General features: G+C 40.4%; 1 protein-coding gene across 4 annotated transcripts in view; it reads right to left on the bottom strand.

Annotated features, from left to right (window-relative positions):
- robo3 (roundabout, axon guidance receptor, homolog 3 (Drosophila)) overlaps window positions 1–18,552 on the bottom strand; it is a 143,371-nt gene that overhangs the window by 34,480 nt on the left and 90,339 nt on the right. For 3 of the 4 annotated variants that reach the window (XM_039618794.1, XM_039618791.1, XM_039618792.1), the window contains exons 3-7: window positions 10,433–10,590; window positions 9,728–9,848; window positions 8,093–8,231; window positions 7,032–7,159; window positions 4,040–4,051 (exon numbers count right to left, since the gene is read on the bottom strand). In XM_039618794.1, the coding sequence (XP_039474728.1) occupies window positions 4,040–4,051; window positions 7,032–7,159; window positions 8,093–8,231; window positions 9,728–9,848; window positions 10,433–10,590 (558 nt within the window). The remainder of the gene's footprint in view (window positions 1–4,039; window positions 4,052–7,031; window positions 7,160–8,092; window positions 8,232–9,727; window positions 9,849–10,432; window positions 10,591–18,552) is intronic. The other variant, XM_039618793.1, reaches the window with a different exon arrangement.

Raw genomic sequence — 18,552 nt, 5'->3', positions numbered from 1 at the left:
CACTTGCCTCAGATGTGCATGTGCAAGCTTAATTTCATGCCTTGTATACAACTTATGCACTTTTTAAACTGCTTCCACCACGGGCCCCTCCGCACAGCAGGAGGACATCCGTGTGTCAACTGCGGGATAAATTACAGCTAACAGGGGGTCTTGGTCGAGCAAGTCAGGGTCATGTCCTGGGACCAAACTTCCAGCCCTTTGCTAACCCTAAAGGTTAATGCCCAAACATACACCCCTGGTTTTTGTAGGCAAGTGATATGGGACCATCTGCCTCCACTCTCCAGTTACCTCAAGGACAGGCCTCCTGTCACAGCTGATGCAAGGCCTGAAATATTAAAGAAACACTGTGTAATGCTCACTTCTTATGTAATTCATAGCCACGCTTGTGCACATACACGTAATGAAAATACATAGAAAAATATGCTACTGCACTTCTCAGCAGGGTATTTAACAAAAACATGTCAACACCTGAACGTTTTCTCCTCACGCCTGACACAACGCCATAACTTTGACCCAAATACGGTGACAGCTAGGAATATTCGAGCTATTAAAATGCTGTTTTTGGCCCACTACACAGCCCTGTCTAGAGAATAACAGTGTTTGATTTGAGGAGGCAAGCCGGCACATTGCCTGAAGCTGTAATAAATAATTAGCAATAATGGGTGCACCCGGCATGACACTGAGCCTTAGATTTAGGGCAGGGAGATACATTAGCATCCTCAAATGGGATTGAAATGGGAGTATGGATTGTAACAGAGCAGCTGAAATATAGATGAAAAACATGAGGGAACAATGCCTGCATGTCACTCTTATAATAATTTAACTTTCAGAGATGCAGGTTTTTTTTTTGGTGAGTTAGTTTTTGCTGTGCCTTAAACTGACTCGACTTCTAAAATACCACGCTATGTTCATTTACTAATTTTATGAAATACAGAGCCAGCACACATTAAGCACCGCATACCGCTAACTGTTGCTATCGGTGTCTGGGAGGTACATTGGGAAATTTCTAAATACAGAATGCAACACTTGAGATAGGAACTCAAAGGATCTTGCAGATGTCTTTTGTATGCTGCGTATACTGCCAGAACCGTAGAACAGATAACAAAGCTAATATGCCAAGAGGGAAGTAAAAATAGACATCAGGCTGTAGCTTAGCTTTCCGCAGCTTTTATGAAAAGAAATGCAACACTCAAGGAGGAAAGTCTAGTCTACATGTAAATTGCTTGGTGTCATTGAATGTTTGTGGATGGTTGTAAATATTCTCTTACAGATCAGAAATAATGTTTTATTTGAGGTATTTGACTTGTTTTAACTTTATTCTTTAAGTTGAGTTTAATGAAGGTTCACATGGGAACCCTGGAGGTCTAGAAAATTTAGCAATTTTCTTATAAGTTTGCCAAATCTTCACAAAACAATAAGATGATGCCATAAGATAAAGGGCATTTAATTGGACGGAGCGGACATTATAAAAGTTTCCTGCAAGTGATCAGCACATGTGCTGATGTCCTCCAAACCCACACAGCTCCTCCAATAGTCAAACGTGCTCGGATTTGTAGCTTTTTATTTATTTATATAATTTTATTTGTACAGCTCCAAATCACAAGGCACTTTATATTGTAAGGTAAACCCTACAACAATACATACAGAGAAAAACCCAACAATCACATGACCCCCTATGAGCAAGCACTTTGGCGACAGTGGGAAGGAAAAACTCCCTTTTAACAGAAGAAACCTCCGGCAGAACCAGGCTCAGGGAGGGGCGGGGCCATCTGCCGCAACCGGATTCAAAATATTAATGAAAAATTTCCAAAAGGTTTAGTCTTCCTTGAATTTCATGATATGGAGGAACTATAAATACAGATATTACTGGACTGATAATCTATTCGGATCTATTTCTTTAGTGGGAATATATAGAATCAGTCCTTCTGCCATCCCTGATAAAATAACTCTACAATCAGCAAGGTTTTTCCACACAACTTGATTCTACTTGTGGTGTTGGTTGCACTGCTAATATTTCAGATTTCAAGTAATGTGTGACAAACAATAGATTTGGGTGACTCTCCAATTCCACTGTTTGGGACAGAAGGTGGTAGTAGTAGTAGGTGATGGTAGTCCTTGTTCACTTCCCAGCCTGCAGCACAACAAGGAGTACCATCAACGAAGGGTCGAAAACAGTAAAACTTAAAATGCTTTTAAAAAGCAGGAAATGAAGATCATCTATACTGTGGATAAAGTGATTCTATCTATTCATTAGTGATGGAAACTGTCAAACTTTATTCCGTCAGCATTGAATTAGAAAGATTTGAAAATGGTCAGTGTCTTTCATGCAGCTTTCTAATGTTTTGAAACAACAGCCCCGCCCCCCGGCCAGACAGTATTGAAAGTATCGAAACAGCAAGTTGGTGAAAGGGTGTGGAGATCAGTATGGTGAATGAGCAGGTAGCAAGTGTGATTTTAATGCAGGAAAAAGCCTTTTTTCAGTTGAGGTAGTAAACATCATCAGTGGAATATCCTCATGAACAAGATGAAGCAAACAAGCGTCAGCTGTTCCCCACACACTGCGCTCCCACTCACAGTGTGTGTTCCACTGCTGTCATATGAATACAGGACGTTGCTCAATCACGTAGCAAAGCTAAACAAAGTGCTTACAACGAAAACATCTCACCTCCCCTGCTTCCCCCCACCCATGCTTGACATATGATTTTCAGCAATACACTGAAGATATCCACACATGTATCAACACAATCATACACACACCCCTCGCTCCCTAGGGGCGTAGATGTGACAGGCAGCTGTCACAGTCCCGTGGTGATGCAGCTCTGCGTCTGCTAGAGTGAACACACTCCCGTGCTGTTGCCGCTGCTGCTTCACCCTTTACGAAACATCACACCCCCTCTTAAGTACACAGATTTCATTCCTGAGACTGTTTCCATTCTGAAATGATGATTGAGGAGGTGATTATTTCCAGGGCATAATTTATTATAGCTGGACTATATCTCATCTGTGCTTATATCCAGTGTGAAGTTTGTGCCTAGAATTGTATCCCATTTGTCCAATATCAATATATAAATTGGAAGGCTGGTAAAGTTTTAAATAGGCCAAGAATAAGTTATGGAAGCAGCCCTGCAGGCAGTCCTTACATAGTAAATGGGACAAAAATGGAATTGCATAAAAATAATAGGTATGTAGAGAACCTCATAATTCATAACATTTTGTGGTTCAATGTTTCTTCCACTGAACACTTTTTTAGGGTTTTTTTCATTCTTCATCCCTTTTTCTCTATTCCCCAACATTAGGCACATTTAGAGATGGAGTACGCATTAAACCCCATTTGCTTAGTTTATGCCAAAAGCTGGCATTTTTACTTTGGTAAGTAATCAAACCCAGTGATTGACATAAGCAGTTTGCCTCACTTAAAGTGCCATTAGTGGCAGAGTTCAAAGGTGAAACCACAGCTCACGAAAAAGAACACAATAACCCAATTCATGTTCGGCAAAAACATCTTGATGATCCCCAAGACTACTGAAAAAATACTCTTTGGATTGATGAGATTTGAGTTCCGTTACATCTGATATAAAAACAGCACAGCATTTCATAAAAAGGCTGTCACACAAACAGTCAAATACGGCGGTGGTAGCGTGATGGTCTGGGGCTGCTTTGCCGTATAACTTTTTTTGTTGTTGTGTGGATTAATCAGCAATAACCATCTATTTTTCAAAAGGTGAGCGTTTGTGCTCTAAATCAGAGATTCCTAGTCTTGTAGTGGGTTTTTTTCCTAGTAACTGAAGCTCCCTCTATGAGTGTAACGAGAGCTCAAAACCCTTCTACCCTTCTTTTCTCTACCTTTTTTTTTGTTTTTAGCTTAAATATTTGGCTGTCCTAATTGGCAGAAAAAGCACCTGTGCTAGAGGGTAGAGGTTTGGGTCTCTAACGTAGCAATCAAACAGTGTATACCTGTAGGACTGTATTACCTCTCATAGACAGACACACACACAAACACACAAAACCATACACAGATGGGATGAAATGGAATACTTACAGGATGGGCCGACTGTGATGGAGTGATGCAGAAATGGGTGGAAGAAAGAAAAGAGAGAAAGAATAACATGATGAGATGACGATGGATGGTGAAACTAGTTCAAACATTTGAAAGTTTGGAACCTCACACTTACCTAACCGTGTAACTAGCTGTGGTTTAATAGAATATATATTTTCCTTTGTTTATGTTTGTGTTGCATTCCTATGATCCCCACTGCAGCTACAGTGCTGCGACACTTATAACAGTGACTCAAATCATCAAACAAAGATAATGTGAGTAAATACAAAATTCAGTTTTTAAATGATGATTTCATTTATTGATGGAAAAAAAGTTATCCAAACATATTTGATTCTATCCTCCTGAGAGCCGAGGAAAAAAAAATCTTCCCATTGAACTTTTTTGGGGATTTCCTTCCTTCTTTGGAGCCAAAAGAAGCCACCCAAACACATGAGATATCATTGGAAAGCCCAGGATCTCCTCTATTTAGTACATCAGGACTTATTAGGGTAGCTCAAATAATTCAAAAGATACAGACCAAAAACAAATGTCCATTACATTAGGACATAAATGAATAGGCTATGTCACAAAGTGACTTCTCCTTAAACCTAATGACAGGTTGTACCACTCCTGGCAGAAAAAACTGCAATCAAGTATTTGGAATAACTGGCAATGAGTCTTTTTTTTTTTTTTGTCCCACTCTTCTTTGCAGAATAGTTTTAATTCAGCCACACTGGGGGATTTTGGACTTTATTTTACCTAGCCACACCCAGGTCTGATTACTGCCAGACCTGATGATTCAAGAAATCACTTTAGTAGAACTTCTCTAACAAAGTAGTCTAAAAAATCTCAAAAACCAACATGTCACGCCATAATATGAAGAAACTCAAGAACAGATGAGAAACCAGTCAGTAAAGGGTTACAAAGTCATTTCTAAGTCTTCAAGACTCCAGTGAGTCATGGTGAGAGGCATTATCCACAAATGGAGGAAATCTGGAACAACTTTCCCAAGACTGACTGGCCTACCAAAATGGCTCCAATGAACCCAGAACAACATCTAATGAACCGCAGGCCTTACTTGCCTCTGTTAAGGTGCCACCCATGGGAGAGTTCTGTGGTGAAAACCACTGCTGATGTCACGGCGAGGTACGCAGATGTGTTTGTTTAACGGACCCAAGAGCAAACACTGCACTCAACTTGAACCAAAAACAAGCCTTTATTTGGGCTGATGGTGGAAGCACACATGAAAACTAAGGTGAAAAAGGTACAATAACTAAACTGAGAAACTGGCTATAAAAACTGTGAAACTATGAAAACTGTGGTAACTATTGCGTGGCATAACAGACAACCTGACAATGAGTGAACGGAAACACACAGACTAAATACACACAAGGGATGATGAGTGGGAGTGGAAACACATGAGGAAACAGCTGACACAAATGAACCTAATGACGTCACAGGGGAAGTGAACCTAAATACACTGACAAAGACACACCAGATGCTCAAAATAAATCAGGAAACACTGAGAAAATACAATGATCAAAGACTAAAAACTAAAATACACAAAACACTGGGTCGCAGACGCAGAAGACAGCTGACTGAAAAGAACACAAAGGCCAAATTCAAGTTTGCCAAAAGATATCCTGACAATCCCTTTATGATTATTCTGTGGACCAAAACAATTACATCTGATGTAAAAATAACAGGATTTCAAAACAAGAACATCATGCCAACAGTCAAACACGGTGGCAGCAGTGTTATGGTCTGGGGCTGCTTTGCTGCTTCAGAAGCTAGCTGGCCATAAATTCTGCTCTTTACCAGAAAACCCTGAAGGAAAATGTCTGGCCATCTGTTCATGCCCCGAAGCTCCCTGATAGACACCACCAGCCTCTAAATGGCTCAGAAAAACAAAAAATAAACCTTCATTTTTTGGCCTTAAAAGCTTTGGCATGACCTTAAACAGGCTGTTCATACTCAATGTGGAGGAATTAAAAAAATTCTGCAAAGAATAGTGGACTAGAACTCCTCGTCAGTGAAAGACTCATTGACAGTTACTGCAAAGGCCAAGGGTGCACATTCCTTGGGAGATGTTTAGGGAGCAATTCATTTTTCACACAGGGCCAGGTAGGTTTGGATAGCTGTTCTTCTTTAATAAACGAAATCACCATTTCAAAACTGCATTATGCACAGGTAGGTGCATGATGTATATTTCTGCATGTTTTTTAAAATGTATCCGTCTGTCTGTTCACCGCTGAATTTTTATACATATACGAGCATAAGGTGTGTGCGAGTGTTCAGGAGTACCAGAGGGCCCACTCACTGCACTGAGTGTTACAGAATAAAACTCTAAAAATTCCCTTTTATCATCACAAATGACAGCTTTCTCATTTGAGCATCTCTCTTCAAGGGACTGACTTTATTCCCATGCAATTTCAATTCTTTTTGATCTCGGATCTCTCTCTAGAGGAATGACGAGCTGAGGCTTGAAAGGAACTTAAAATCCATTTTTCACTTCATTTCTCTGTAATCTTCAGTTAACAGTGGATTACCAATGGCATGATATGGGGGAGTTATAACCAACTCATGTCTAGCAGCCTCTTTTTCAGATGTTTTAATAGGCGGCGTCTCCTCGTAGAAACAATGTTCTTAAAATCCTGGCCGTCTAACAACCAGAATGAAAAGAACAACAATGAAATGAGACAGCATTCCTGTAGGTGACAAGTGGGCAGATTGTGGTGCATCATAGCAAAGCTGCCCATCTGTGCAAACAGTTTACTCGTGCGATCATGGGTGTTCAAACCGTATTTCTAGAAAGATTCTTCAATAAGTCGGTGCAGTTTTGGAGCAATTGTTGATTGTTTCTTAATTTTCAAAAAACATCTTACATAAATATGTGAAATGTTTAAATATAGCCTTTTACACTTTGAATCACTACGAATGCAGTAAAACTAAAATACCTCATATATAAGTGTGCCTGTGTACATCTGTACTTTACCATGTACTTGCAGGGTAGCCGACGCCTCCGCTTTGCCGACGCTGTTCTCTGACACGCAGGTGTAGGTGCCCTCATCTTCAGCTCGCACCTGGGTCAGACGCAGACTATTCTCACTGCGGATTTCAAATCTGGGAAAAAAAGTCAACGCAAGTGTTACATTCATGTTCTGAAATCTTCAAAAGATGGTTTGAATGAATATGACGTTGTGAGGTTCAGTAAATGTGTGAGTGTTGTCACTACTAGAACAATACATTTTGGTAGTTTTCATGTTTTTTTTAAAAAAACACGGCTGTTTAAATGTTCCAATCAGATTTTTAAACATACAGCTTTGTGTTTACTGCACAGGTCTATGGACACAGGCCTGAATCGTGCTGTCAACAAGGGAACATTTTACCTCATTTCCCCTGACAGGTCATTAAAGTTTCATCCGATCATGCAGACAGGTGTGAGAGAGTAGGGCTCTCACAGTAACACAGTGATGGTGTCATGGTGGAAACATTACATGATACTCCTTTCTGATCACGTCTCGTGGTACTGAACTCTACTGATTAACAAATAAGTAGCTTATGACTGGGATGGCTGTCCATCCGTTACAAACACAAGCTGCTGTGCCACAGGACTCACACATTTAGATTCTAGTAATAACTTTCTATTTGTATTGTAAGCAGCACAGCACTTAAAAAGCAATCATTACAAGCTCAGCAGGAGCTTTGATTTGTTTCCGTTTCTCGGTCGTTACATACAAAAAAGCAAATGGTAATGTTTTCTCTTTTCATTAATATGTTTTTTCATAGAATTTTTGGGGCAAATTCAAGTCAGTCTTCCTCCACTCACAGAAAATCATCGGAATTACTTTTCTTCACACCTAACTATAAGAAAATCGGATGGACAAACAGTTGCTCTCTAATTGGAAGCTGTTATATTATTAGTGAAATGATAGCAACAAGTGCTATTTGGAGCAACAAATGATGTATCTAAGTAACAGTGAGGCAGTGGGGACTGAGTTTCAGTGTAGTGATATGTGAGTGTGCAGCAACGGCACTGCGCTGGTGTTGTCGGACCTGCCCCGAGGCAGCTCGCCCTCCTCTCTGCGCCAGCGGACAGTCGGAGTCGGGTCTCCGTGTACCTCACAGGAGAAGTCCACTGTATCGTCTGCCAACACCACCTGGTTCACCGGCTGTTTGGTGAACACTGGCCTCTCTGAAATTAGACAGGTATGAGTGCAGAAAGAGGATAAGAATTCATACCTATTAATTACAGCTTGACTTTTCACATTTGTTAGCGCTTTATAAGACTGCCCATGTAATGGATGAGTGGACACATTTGGAATAGGCTGGCCGTATAAAGAGAATAATTAGATGTCCATTTGCTGCTCTCTAGCAGTTTACTCAGAATGATGTGGGGGAAAAAAAACTACCACTGAGGGATTGGAATTGTTAAACCTAGCACTAAAAACACTTTCAAAATGGGACACTCTCACCATGACTCTTAATACTTGATCTGAGCACGATTAAACTTTTATTAAGACAAAACAAGGAAAAGATGACCCCGGATCAAATCACACACAAGCTGGTAATAAATATTTACCAGCTGTTGTTAGCAGTATCTCAAAATTGACAGAGCCTCTCTAGCATTGGAAGTAGATTGCTGCAGTAGGTTAAATTCAATACCCAGCAAAGAAAAGCTTTTAATACCAAAGTCGAATCATCACAGTGTAACATGTTGGAGAATCAAGTAGGACTAAATAGACTCAGACTCAGAGCTGCAGGTATTTCCATGATCATAATCAGTGTGAAACCATTCCCCACAGCTGGAGGTATAAAAAGTTGCGGTGGTGAAAAATGTCTAGACAACTTTGCTCAGTCTGTGATTTGGCAGCAGAAAATGGATGGGCTGAAACCCCAGTGCAGATGTGCACTGGCTATTATCTTTCAATTTTGCAGATGGCAGTAATATTAAACATTTGGGAAAGTGTCAGGCCATACATTTTCAGGAACCATGCATTTATAGATTATGCATTACATGCCAGGGTTTGAGTTTACTGCTGCACTACAATGTGCAGAAGGAGCTAAATTTTGTGGCAGTGTGGGTGGTGGTAAACAGGAGATCCAAGGGACTGAAAAGAAAATATCAATTCTCCATCCGTTTCCTGGGATCGATACGCACTTTGAGAATGCCTGTGGTACCGCTCCACTGAGAGCACAGCAGAGAATCAGAGAAAAGAGACAGGAAAAGTCAAGAGAGCAAAGCAAAGAGCAGCTGGGTGGGAAAGATGAATCTAATCCTCCAATATCAGCCAAGGAAAGAATGTCCAACCCCAGAAAAATACAGACAGGCACAAAATAGAAGATACTTTCATTGTTTTTTGGAATCTTATAGTGAACATTTTAACACAGTTGAAGCGACTTAATTCAAAGAATTATTTCTAAAAGGATCAGTGGAATTATATTGTTAATTTAGCTTAATATATAAGCCAACTGGCTAACAGCTGGAAGCAAATTAGCTACAATGTATTCTGTTAACAATCTATCTTTTGCCATTGCATTTGTGTGACCACTACAACAATCATACTCCCAAAAGGATATATGATACTAATTAGGTTGACTGTATGACTTCATGTTTAGTTTCCCAGACAATATTTGCTAGCTGAGTGTCCTTTGATTGATTACAGTATAATCCCAGTAAAAACAACTCACCAAATACCACTAGTTCAGCAGGATCACTGTCTTTTTCTCCAACCATGTTGGTTCCAACACACACATACATGCCAGCATCACTTTTCCTGGTGTTTGAAATCATCAACTTTCCTCCACGGATCTGAAATCGAGGGGCACCATGACATAAAGACAGAAGGAAGAGCAGGAAGATGAAACAGAAGGGAACAGATGAGTGGATAAGTGGACAAGGATGAAAGGAAACACGACGGTGGAGGAGGGGACAGAGAGAAGACAAATGGAAAGAAGTTGGAAACAGGATATTGAGGCATGTTAGTGAAGAGAGAGAGAGAAGACACTTTGTCATTTTCAGTGTGTGTTATGACAGATGGCTCTCTGGCTAGTTCTTAAAATTACTTGACATGGGCTCTCGCTCCAAGCCAGTCGTCACACAAGCATCACTCACTGCTCTGTTTGTGGTAACTAACTTCAATAAGCCTCAATTCATCATTTGGTCATAGTGGGTAATATGTGTGGAAGTCTGGTCTTAATTATATTCTAAATGTTTCTTTTAACATCTATCAGCTCAGTGTCCTCTATTAATAGTAATACAAATTAATGAGAGAAAATTACCCGAAATTTTATTTTCAAAAAGTATAAAAAGCTGACAGGTTGGTAATAACTTCCACTAGAAATAAAATGCACTTTAACCTTAAACCAGACTTGTTAAGGTTATTTCCAACTTACAGTAATTCTTTCATCTCGATCATTGACCCGGATGTTGTTTCTCTTCCAAGAAATGGTGGGCTCCGGATGGCCCCTGGGAGGGATACACTCCATGACAGCCGGCTCCCCTGCTGCCACCACCACATCACTGGGCGTCTGACGGAAATCATCTCTCAGAACTGGGAAAAGAAGAAGACGGTGCGAAGGCAAATGGTAAATGGACTGTCATTCAGTGCTTTTCTACTCTACTTGAGCACACAATGCACTTTATCCAAAACATCTAATTCACCCATTCGCACAACACTTTGGTCACCTAAGTGCTTTCTGTATAACACTCACACTCCAGTGAATGCATGCATTGGAGAACAACTTGGGGTTCAGTATGTAACCCATAGATACTTGGCATGCAGAAGTTAGCGGTCAAAAATCAAGCCAACAACCTTCAGATTGATAGACAACCTGCTCTCTGTAGCTGGCTTAGAATGAGTGTAAACCTTTTGCTGTTTAAATGGGTTTATAATTGTCATATGATAATTCATATGTGGCAACAACGACATTTAGCCTTTAAAATAACAAAAAAGGTGAAAAGAAAATCTTCACCATCTGAGTTGAATAATAGAAAACATAATAAGGGTCTGCGGTCGATAATATTGACACTGTATGAATTTAACGTAGTGTGCATGTGTCCCTGAGGATGTTGACTGGATGTCATATATGCTTCATCATAGTACATCAATAAAAAGGCTCTTGTAGGTGGTGCGTACAGAGTAGGTAAATAGCTCATTCTGAGCTGAACACACTTACACATTCCCTTGGCAAATATATATGCATAAATACACACAAGAAAAACATGAGCATTCAAACAAACACATCGAATAAATCAACTACACTGACTGCAGGAAGTCACTTTGAATTCAGAAATAACTCCCTTTCTGATGCCTTGCTGGAGTCTATTCATAAAACATAAGAGATTTTTCTTCAGGTCACAGTGCCTCCTTTCAAATTCATCCCTCTGTAGTCAACATCTTGTGGCTTTTACCTAAAGGCACCGGGCTATTTTTTTCTCAGTTCAGTCTCTAGAGCTTTGTGACCTCTCAGATTACAGATGTGGAAGATGGTTTTGTTGTCTGGGATGATGTACTGACAACAATGGTCCACGAGGAACAGGCCAACACCAATGCCGGCCTGCAGGCTGTAAGTCTAGCCTAAGCCACTCTAGGGATTTACAAGCAATGAAAAGACTTCTGTGTCATTCCTCAGACACCTTCCAAAAAGCCTCTCTAACTGATCTGAAAAGTAAATCCAACCAAATTTTTTGAAGTATTTATTAAGAAACTTCCAAAGTCCTTCGGCAACTCTTTCAAAGTACAATTTTGAGTGGTTTTACAGTTCTACCCTAAAATATTCCACAAAGTTTTCTTTGAAGCCATGAGTAGACAAGAGATTTAAACATCAAGGAGCTGGGAGATGATTAATTGATGTAAGAGGATAGCATGTCTGATTTTTATACATTATGGGGGTATCGCTGATATCAGTGAGTCATATCAATATCATAACATTCCAATCATGTCTCTCAAGTCTCTCCTGAGTGTTCAAAGATCTGCATGGCTCTTATGGCTGTCAAGCAGAGAGAAAGCTGTTACTTCATCTTAAAAGTGCAAGTCATGTCAAAACCTGGCATTCTAATTTACACTGGCAGTTCTTCACAGACTACTCAGAAAAGCTGTCGAGTATATCACCTCCCTGTGAAAGCACAAAACTTCTTTAAAATGCCCTGCGCACAAAACTGACAGATACGTTTGTGACGTTGGGGGAAAATTTCAAAGGGTTGTCTTGCTGTTACATAACATGCACAACAAATTAAATGCAACTCTATATTAATTGCTCATCTTGTGATTTCAAATAGACCAAACACATTTTACGTTTTTTCCCCAAATTTGAGGTATGAATGCGTTGGAGATTTTAGACCAGAGAAAGACGTTGCATTACTGTGTGAGTGCTCTTTTTACTGCAGCGGTCCCCAACGTCCGGGCCACGGACCCGTACTGGTCCATGAGTCGTTTGGTACCGGGCTCAGGTGTGAAATTTATGGTTTTCGAGGTTTTTATTATTATTTTTTATCATTTTTATCGTTTCCCTGGGTCTTTTCCCATGTGTTATGAATGAATCTCCTTTTTTTTGCTACTGGTACTGGTTTTATTTTGTTATATTTATCCACGACCCCTTAAAGACCGGTCCGTGGAAATGTTGTCGGACATAAACCAGTCCGTGATACAAAAAAGGTTGGGGACCGCTGTTTTACTGCATTAGTACCGGTACATTTCTACTGGTCTCCCTCTCTGGCTTGTGCCACTATATGCTAAAGACGGCTACTGAATATAGAAAAGAATGTGTTTCATGCTGCTTCTTATTTAAAAAGGCCATATTCTATTAATTACCAATTGTGTCATTATGCCAGACACAGTCTGGCTGTGGTTTGTGAAACCCACCCGCTATGGTGGAAACTACAAAAATCAGTGTTGCATGTGTGTTACTCTTATTCTCAAAGATATCAGACCATCAATCAGATCAGATCATCAGGAACACATTGTTGTGGTGGCTGGTATAATCCCTAGTGTTTAATTTTAAACTCACCACCAGTGCAGAATTTATGAAAAAGCAGATAATCTCTACATTTAGGAACATTATGAAACAGGTGGTGGGCTTAATGGTCAAATGACATCTTGACTGACACTAAATTAAAAACTAAATTTAAATTTAATCAAAATAATTTACCCTAAATTGTCAGCACAGTACTGTAAGCTAATAGCTTACTGTAAGATATCAGATTTCAGGATTGAGTGAAGATGCTTAAATATATTTATAAGACATGAGTGTCTATGCACACAAGAATATGTGATGGCCCATTGGAGTGAAACAGCAGCAATGTCGCTGTAATGTCACAGGCCAACAGGGGAGGGTCACTGGCTCATCTGATTAATGACACATCTCCCCTCATGTCAACGCCGACAGGCCAAGAAAGCCCCCAGGATATTATGGTTATCATCACCATCCATATATCTATCTGCCCATCCATCTATCCATTCATATGAGAGCATTTCTTTATCTGAAACACCTGGCTTTGTGTGGTATCTCAGTGTCAGCCTGTACACCACAAAGGCTCATTCCTCTTCCTGTCAAGATAGCGCGGTGTCCTCTTTGAATGTGAGAGTGGGGATAACTCAGTCAGCTCTGTTTGTAATCAAGGTCATGGGAAACGGGCATATTGGTGTTTCAGCAGAGAATAGGATATTTTTCATTTCCTCATTAGCTAACACAGCTGGTGCTTATCGTTGCCCTGATAAAATACATGTCTACTCAGTTCATTTGAACTACTATGTTACCGTTGTCTTTATCTGTGCCTCTTTCAGGGATGAACCGAGAGCTTATGACTGCATTCTGCCCCATATCCTGATGGCCAATTACTTCGCCACAGAGTATTTGGGGCTTGCTGAATCCCACTGGCCACTCCAATCCTTGTTTGATATGCCAAACTACGCCCCTGACCTTATCTATGCCTGCTGCCAACATTTCTCTTAACCACTATTCATAGCAGATTACAAAAACCTGACTAAATTGCTCAGGATCCCATCTTGTCACGCAAAGTGAGAAATGAAATAGGACAGCTGATTGGACAGCAGGTCTGAATTACCATGCTGTGGGGTTAAAGGACTGCAGCGATGACCTGTCACACACCACAGTGAAATCATGGCTCCAGGGGCCCCTGATCCTTTCATTTCTACCCATCCACAAGCACCAAACCTGAGCAAAAAGAGGGTCTCTAGAAGTTAATTAGGCACCGGCAATTACCTAGAGGCCCTTGGGGGCCCAAATTAAGAGGGTGCACTTTGACCCTTTCTTTAAACCCCTTCAACAAAGCCAGAGTAATCCCCACCACTGGGCTTGAACGCTGCACTTTAATCAAAGCACAGACATACAAAATAAGGAGATAAGAGACACAAGATTAAAGTGAAAATCCTGGAAATGGACAGTGAAAAGCTTCTCCCATTCAAATACATACAACTATGACAATACATATTTGTCCAAATTCAAACAGTTGTGGACAATGTTGTGGCAAAATGGGATTCATATCCATGAAGTTTCTTTATGTGTCAGCTATTTCATTCATTGTGGTAATTAAACCAAGCATTACTGATCATTTCATATTTGATAACAATTTTAAATTTCAATTTTATTTTACATATGTATTTGTCCAGCTTATTATCCCAGCAGGGTATCTGACAACCGCCAAGGCAAAGAAAGATCTTCAAGGAAATGAAATATGTTGTTCTTCCCATTCAGCTGACTCCTCAGGACTTGCCTTACTCTCTGCAGAGATTTGGTGGTTGTAGCTTTCCTAGTGGCTTCTTCATGGTTCGTATTTGTGTGTGGGTTCAAAGGTACTTGTAGCCATCCTCAGTGTCTGCAGTGTTGCTTTCTGGTAGTGCAATCTCCTCAGTTCTACCTGTTCTGGACAGAGCATCTCCTTAAAAATAAATTCCATGCTTGATGTTGACTCGTGCAATTGGTTTGAAGTTGGCCTAGTATTGTTCTTCACATCCCCATTGAACTCCTGATAAGGACTCTTAGGATCCCGTTGATCTTGTACAGTTTTAGGCACTAACTCCCCTCAGAGACATCTATACTGGCAGACTTCAGCAGAAAGCCAGCATCATCATTAAAGACCCCTCGCACCCTGGACACTCACTTTTCCCCCCTTCCCTCTGGTAAACGCGCTACAGGTCCATCAGGTCGAAGACAAACAGACTCAACAGAAGTTTTTACCCACAGGCTGTCAAACATGCCCTACCTCCACCCTGATTGGAGGATAACTGCACTGCCAACACTCATGGACATTACACCTTATTTATAAATCGTATTTCTGTTTATACTTCAATGCAAACAACACCCCTACCTCTTTAAACTGTATTTATTATAACATTATTTAGTATAGTTCAACAGCACCCCCACCCCACCCTCACTCAATGTGCAATATCATCCCCCGCCACACACTCAATGTGCAATATCACTGATCACACTGCACCTCTCAATGCACCTGCTAGTTAGATGGCATGTATGTGTATGTATATAGATGTAAGCGTGTATGTGGAAATATGTGTGTGTATGCATGTACGGATGCAAATATGTATATATACATATATGTATGTATGTGCGTGTATGTTTGCAGGTGTATGTATAACTTGTACATATCTTTCTTGTGTAAATGTAAATTTGTCATTGTGTAAATACTTACGCTATTGTGTACTTCACACACATGGAGAGATGCCAAACTGCCTTTCACTGTTCTTGTAACAGTGACAATAAAAAGCTATTCTATTCTATTCTATTCTATTATTGTGTGATTCATGTATGATCAAAAAGACTCAGTTTTAAGGTTTTATATGTCAAAATATAATTTAAAAAACACATTCCTTCCTTTAGTTCCTTGAGATTTGCAGATATTCCTTTAGGCACATCTCTCTTAAGGTCCTGTCACAACATGTCAATATATATATATATATATGGACTTTGATTAGGCACCTTAATTCTTCTTGTTTTTAGCCAAGTGTTTGTTCTGATATGCTGTGTTTGTTTTTTGTCAAACATGGCACTGTGCATTATGGTCAAGAAACAAGAGGTAGTCACACTTGCTGATGACTAACTGACCATTTAATAATCTGATACTCTTAATTCCTATGAAAGATGCTAGGGTGCACCTTTTCACACACTGTTTTCTTAGTTGAATGAGCTTTAAACATCTTAATCCATATAATTTTAAACAATGCTCAGTGGTCTCTATGGATTCATTCAGAACCCTAAAACCCAAACATTTCACCATACTGCTCTCAGACAAAGTTCCCAAATAGTTTGGGTATTTTTAATAAGAATTTTATCAACAAAAAGCCCAGACGAGAAAATAATCACCCCCTTAAACAATCATAGATTTCTTTTTGCATCTGCGCTTTCAGTCTCTTGAAAACAGAATTACACACTGTCACGCTCTCTTACATGCAACCATATCTGTTTGATCCCTGTCAGCCTTTCCACAACAGCTTGTAGTGTACACAATGATTGATTTGAAAATTATAGAGCACTTATCCTGAAAATGAAGCCATCATAGGAGCTAATCTGTTTCATAAAAAACCAAGGACAGAAGTAATACTTATTTGTGACCAAGAGACTAGTGTGATTTACCACGAGGGCAAAGTATAAGGAACCTTCTGTATATCAGTGCACCATTTAAGCATTTAATTGGACATAAAAAAACACCTCTGGGGGTGAGCTCTGGCTCACTTTTAATTAAATGCCTTTATCACTCTCATTAATGTTCCAAGGAGTGAAACAGACACATACACACACACACACACACACACACACACGAATAAATATTCATATGGTGGAAGGAGGGGGAACTGAAAAAAAGCCTCAGGTTCAAGCTCTGCTGTGGGGGATTGAGCTGGTCATCTGTCAATCCATCAGCTTACATCCTTTCCTGACATGAAGCAATCTGCTTTGGTGTAAACACACGCAAAGACACGCTGATGTTTTTTGCTCCTTTGCTCAAGTACAAACATCCTTCTTATCCCTTTATCAGGCCTGCTTAGACACACACACAAAAACACATATACATACATCTTATCTGTTCCCTGTTCCCTATAGGTGCTGCTTGTTCCTCAAGGCAATATCTGTCTAGGCCCTTGGGCCCAATAGGGGCCCCCATCAGAAGCCACCTTCTCATTACCCAGAGTGGACCCCCTCTGATCCCTATCAGCTATTAGACCATGATGAAACGGCCCACGCAGGATATTGGTGTGTATGCGTGTTGCTTCCCTGGTGATGGAAGGCCTTTAGAGGACGTGGGGGAGGTGGGGGTCTCACAGTTGGAGACAGATGTCCATGTAAGCACCCTCCTCCTCCTCACCACACCCAATACAAATACTCACACTTGCACAGATATGCTGCACAGCAGCTGTAGCAGCAAATACAGTAAAGCACTGTCTGCATCCAATATGACCAGCTCAGAGCAATCTACAGGCTGACTGCAGATTACAAATCCCCTGCAGTGCACACACACACACACACACACACACACACACACACACACACACACACACACACACACACATACACACACACACTGTGATGAAGCTCTTACCATTTCTTTATCTACATTCTCTGACCTGAAATGTGGAATGTCATGACTTGGTTTGAAGTGCAATTCCATTTTGTGTCATGGTGCTGCCATTTAGTTTTTTGACCTGTGTATTTTATGGCCTTGAGTAAATGACATAATGTGGTTTAGGTTCCTGGAAATGCTCGTGTGGCCAGTAGTAAAATTTAGCTGAAGTTAAATGAATGAGAATCACATCAAGAGGATATTTCAGTTATTCCTTTCAGAAGCCCACAAGGGTCACCTTCTCAGCCCAAATATTGCTGCTTGCTGCCTTCCCCTTCAAGAACACACTTGGATAACGTGTTCACTGATGTTAGGTCCACTTCCACCAACAAATGTATTCCCTCCATCTTCTTTTGTTCCTTAATGTGCCATAGCACTGACGCTACTGCTGAGTCCATTTAACAGCCACAGCAGCTGGCCCACCCCCACCCACCCAACCTTAAGAAGACTCTCTCCATGCTACCACTAAACCTAATGGCTGCTCTCACTAGATATACTGATAAGAGCACGAAAAATTATTTCCTTGTTTAGCTGAAAAAAATTAGGTCCTAAAGTCTGAGAACTAAGTCACTTTTTTCTCATTGATTGAAAGAGTCTTGCATTGAAAAGAAAGCAACTCAAACAATATATTTGATAGAGTACTGAAGTGGCTACCAATCCTGGACAGAAGCTGACAGAAAAATCTCTGCAGTCCAAATTAACATTACACGAAAACCCCGGCATTTCTCACAGCAAACCTCTGGAAAACCAATTATTAGCCACTGTGCTCAGACAACACTGAAATGACATCCACAAGTCCCTGTGATGCATTACAAGCAGATTATAAGCCTGTTATTAGCATAGATAAACCTCCTCTTACAACACAATCATGAAGCGAGCCCAAGAAAATTACATTGGATTCAATATTCATGTCATGCTCTGATTC

Source organism: Oreochromis aureus, linkage group 10, assembly GCF_013358895.1.
Source record: "Oreochromis aureus strain Israel breed Guangdong linkage group 10, ZZ_aureus, whole genome shotgun sequence".
NCBI lineage: Eukaryota > Metazoa > Chordata > Actinopteri > Cichliformes > Cichlidae > Oreochromis > Oreochromis aureus.
The sequence above is the reverse complement of the archived record's forward strand: the minus strand, read 5'-3'. Positions and strand labels throughout refer to the sequence as shown.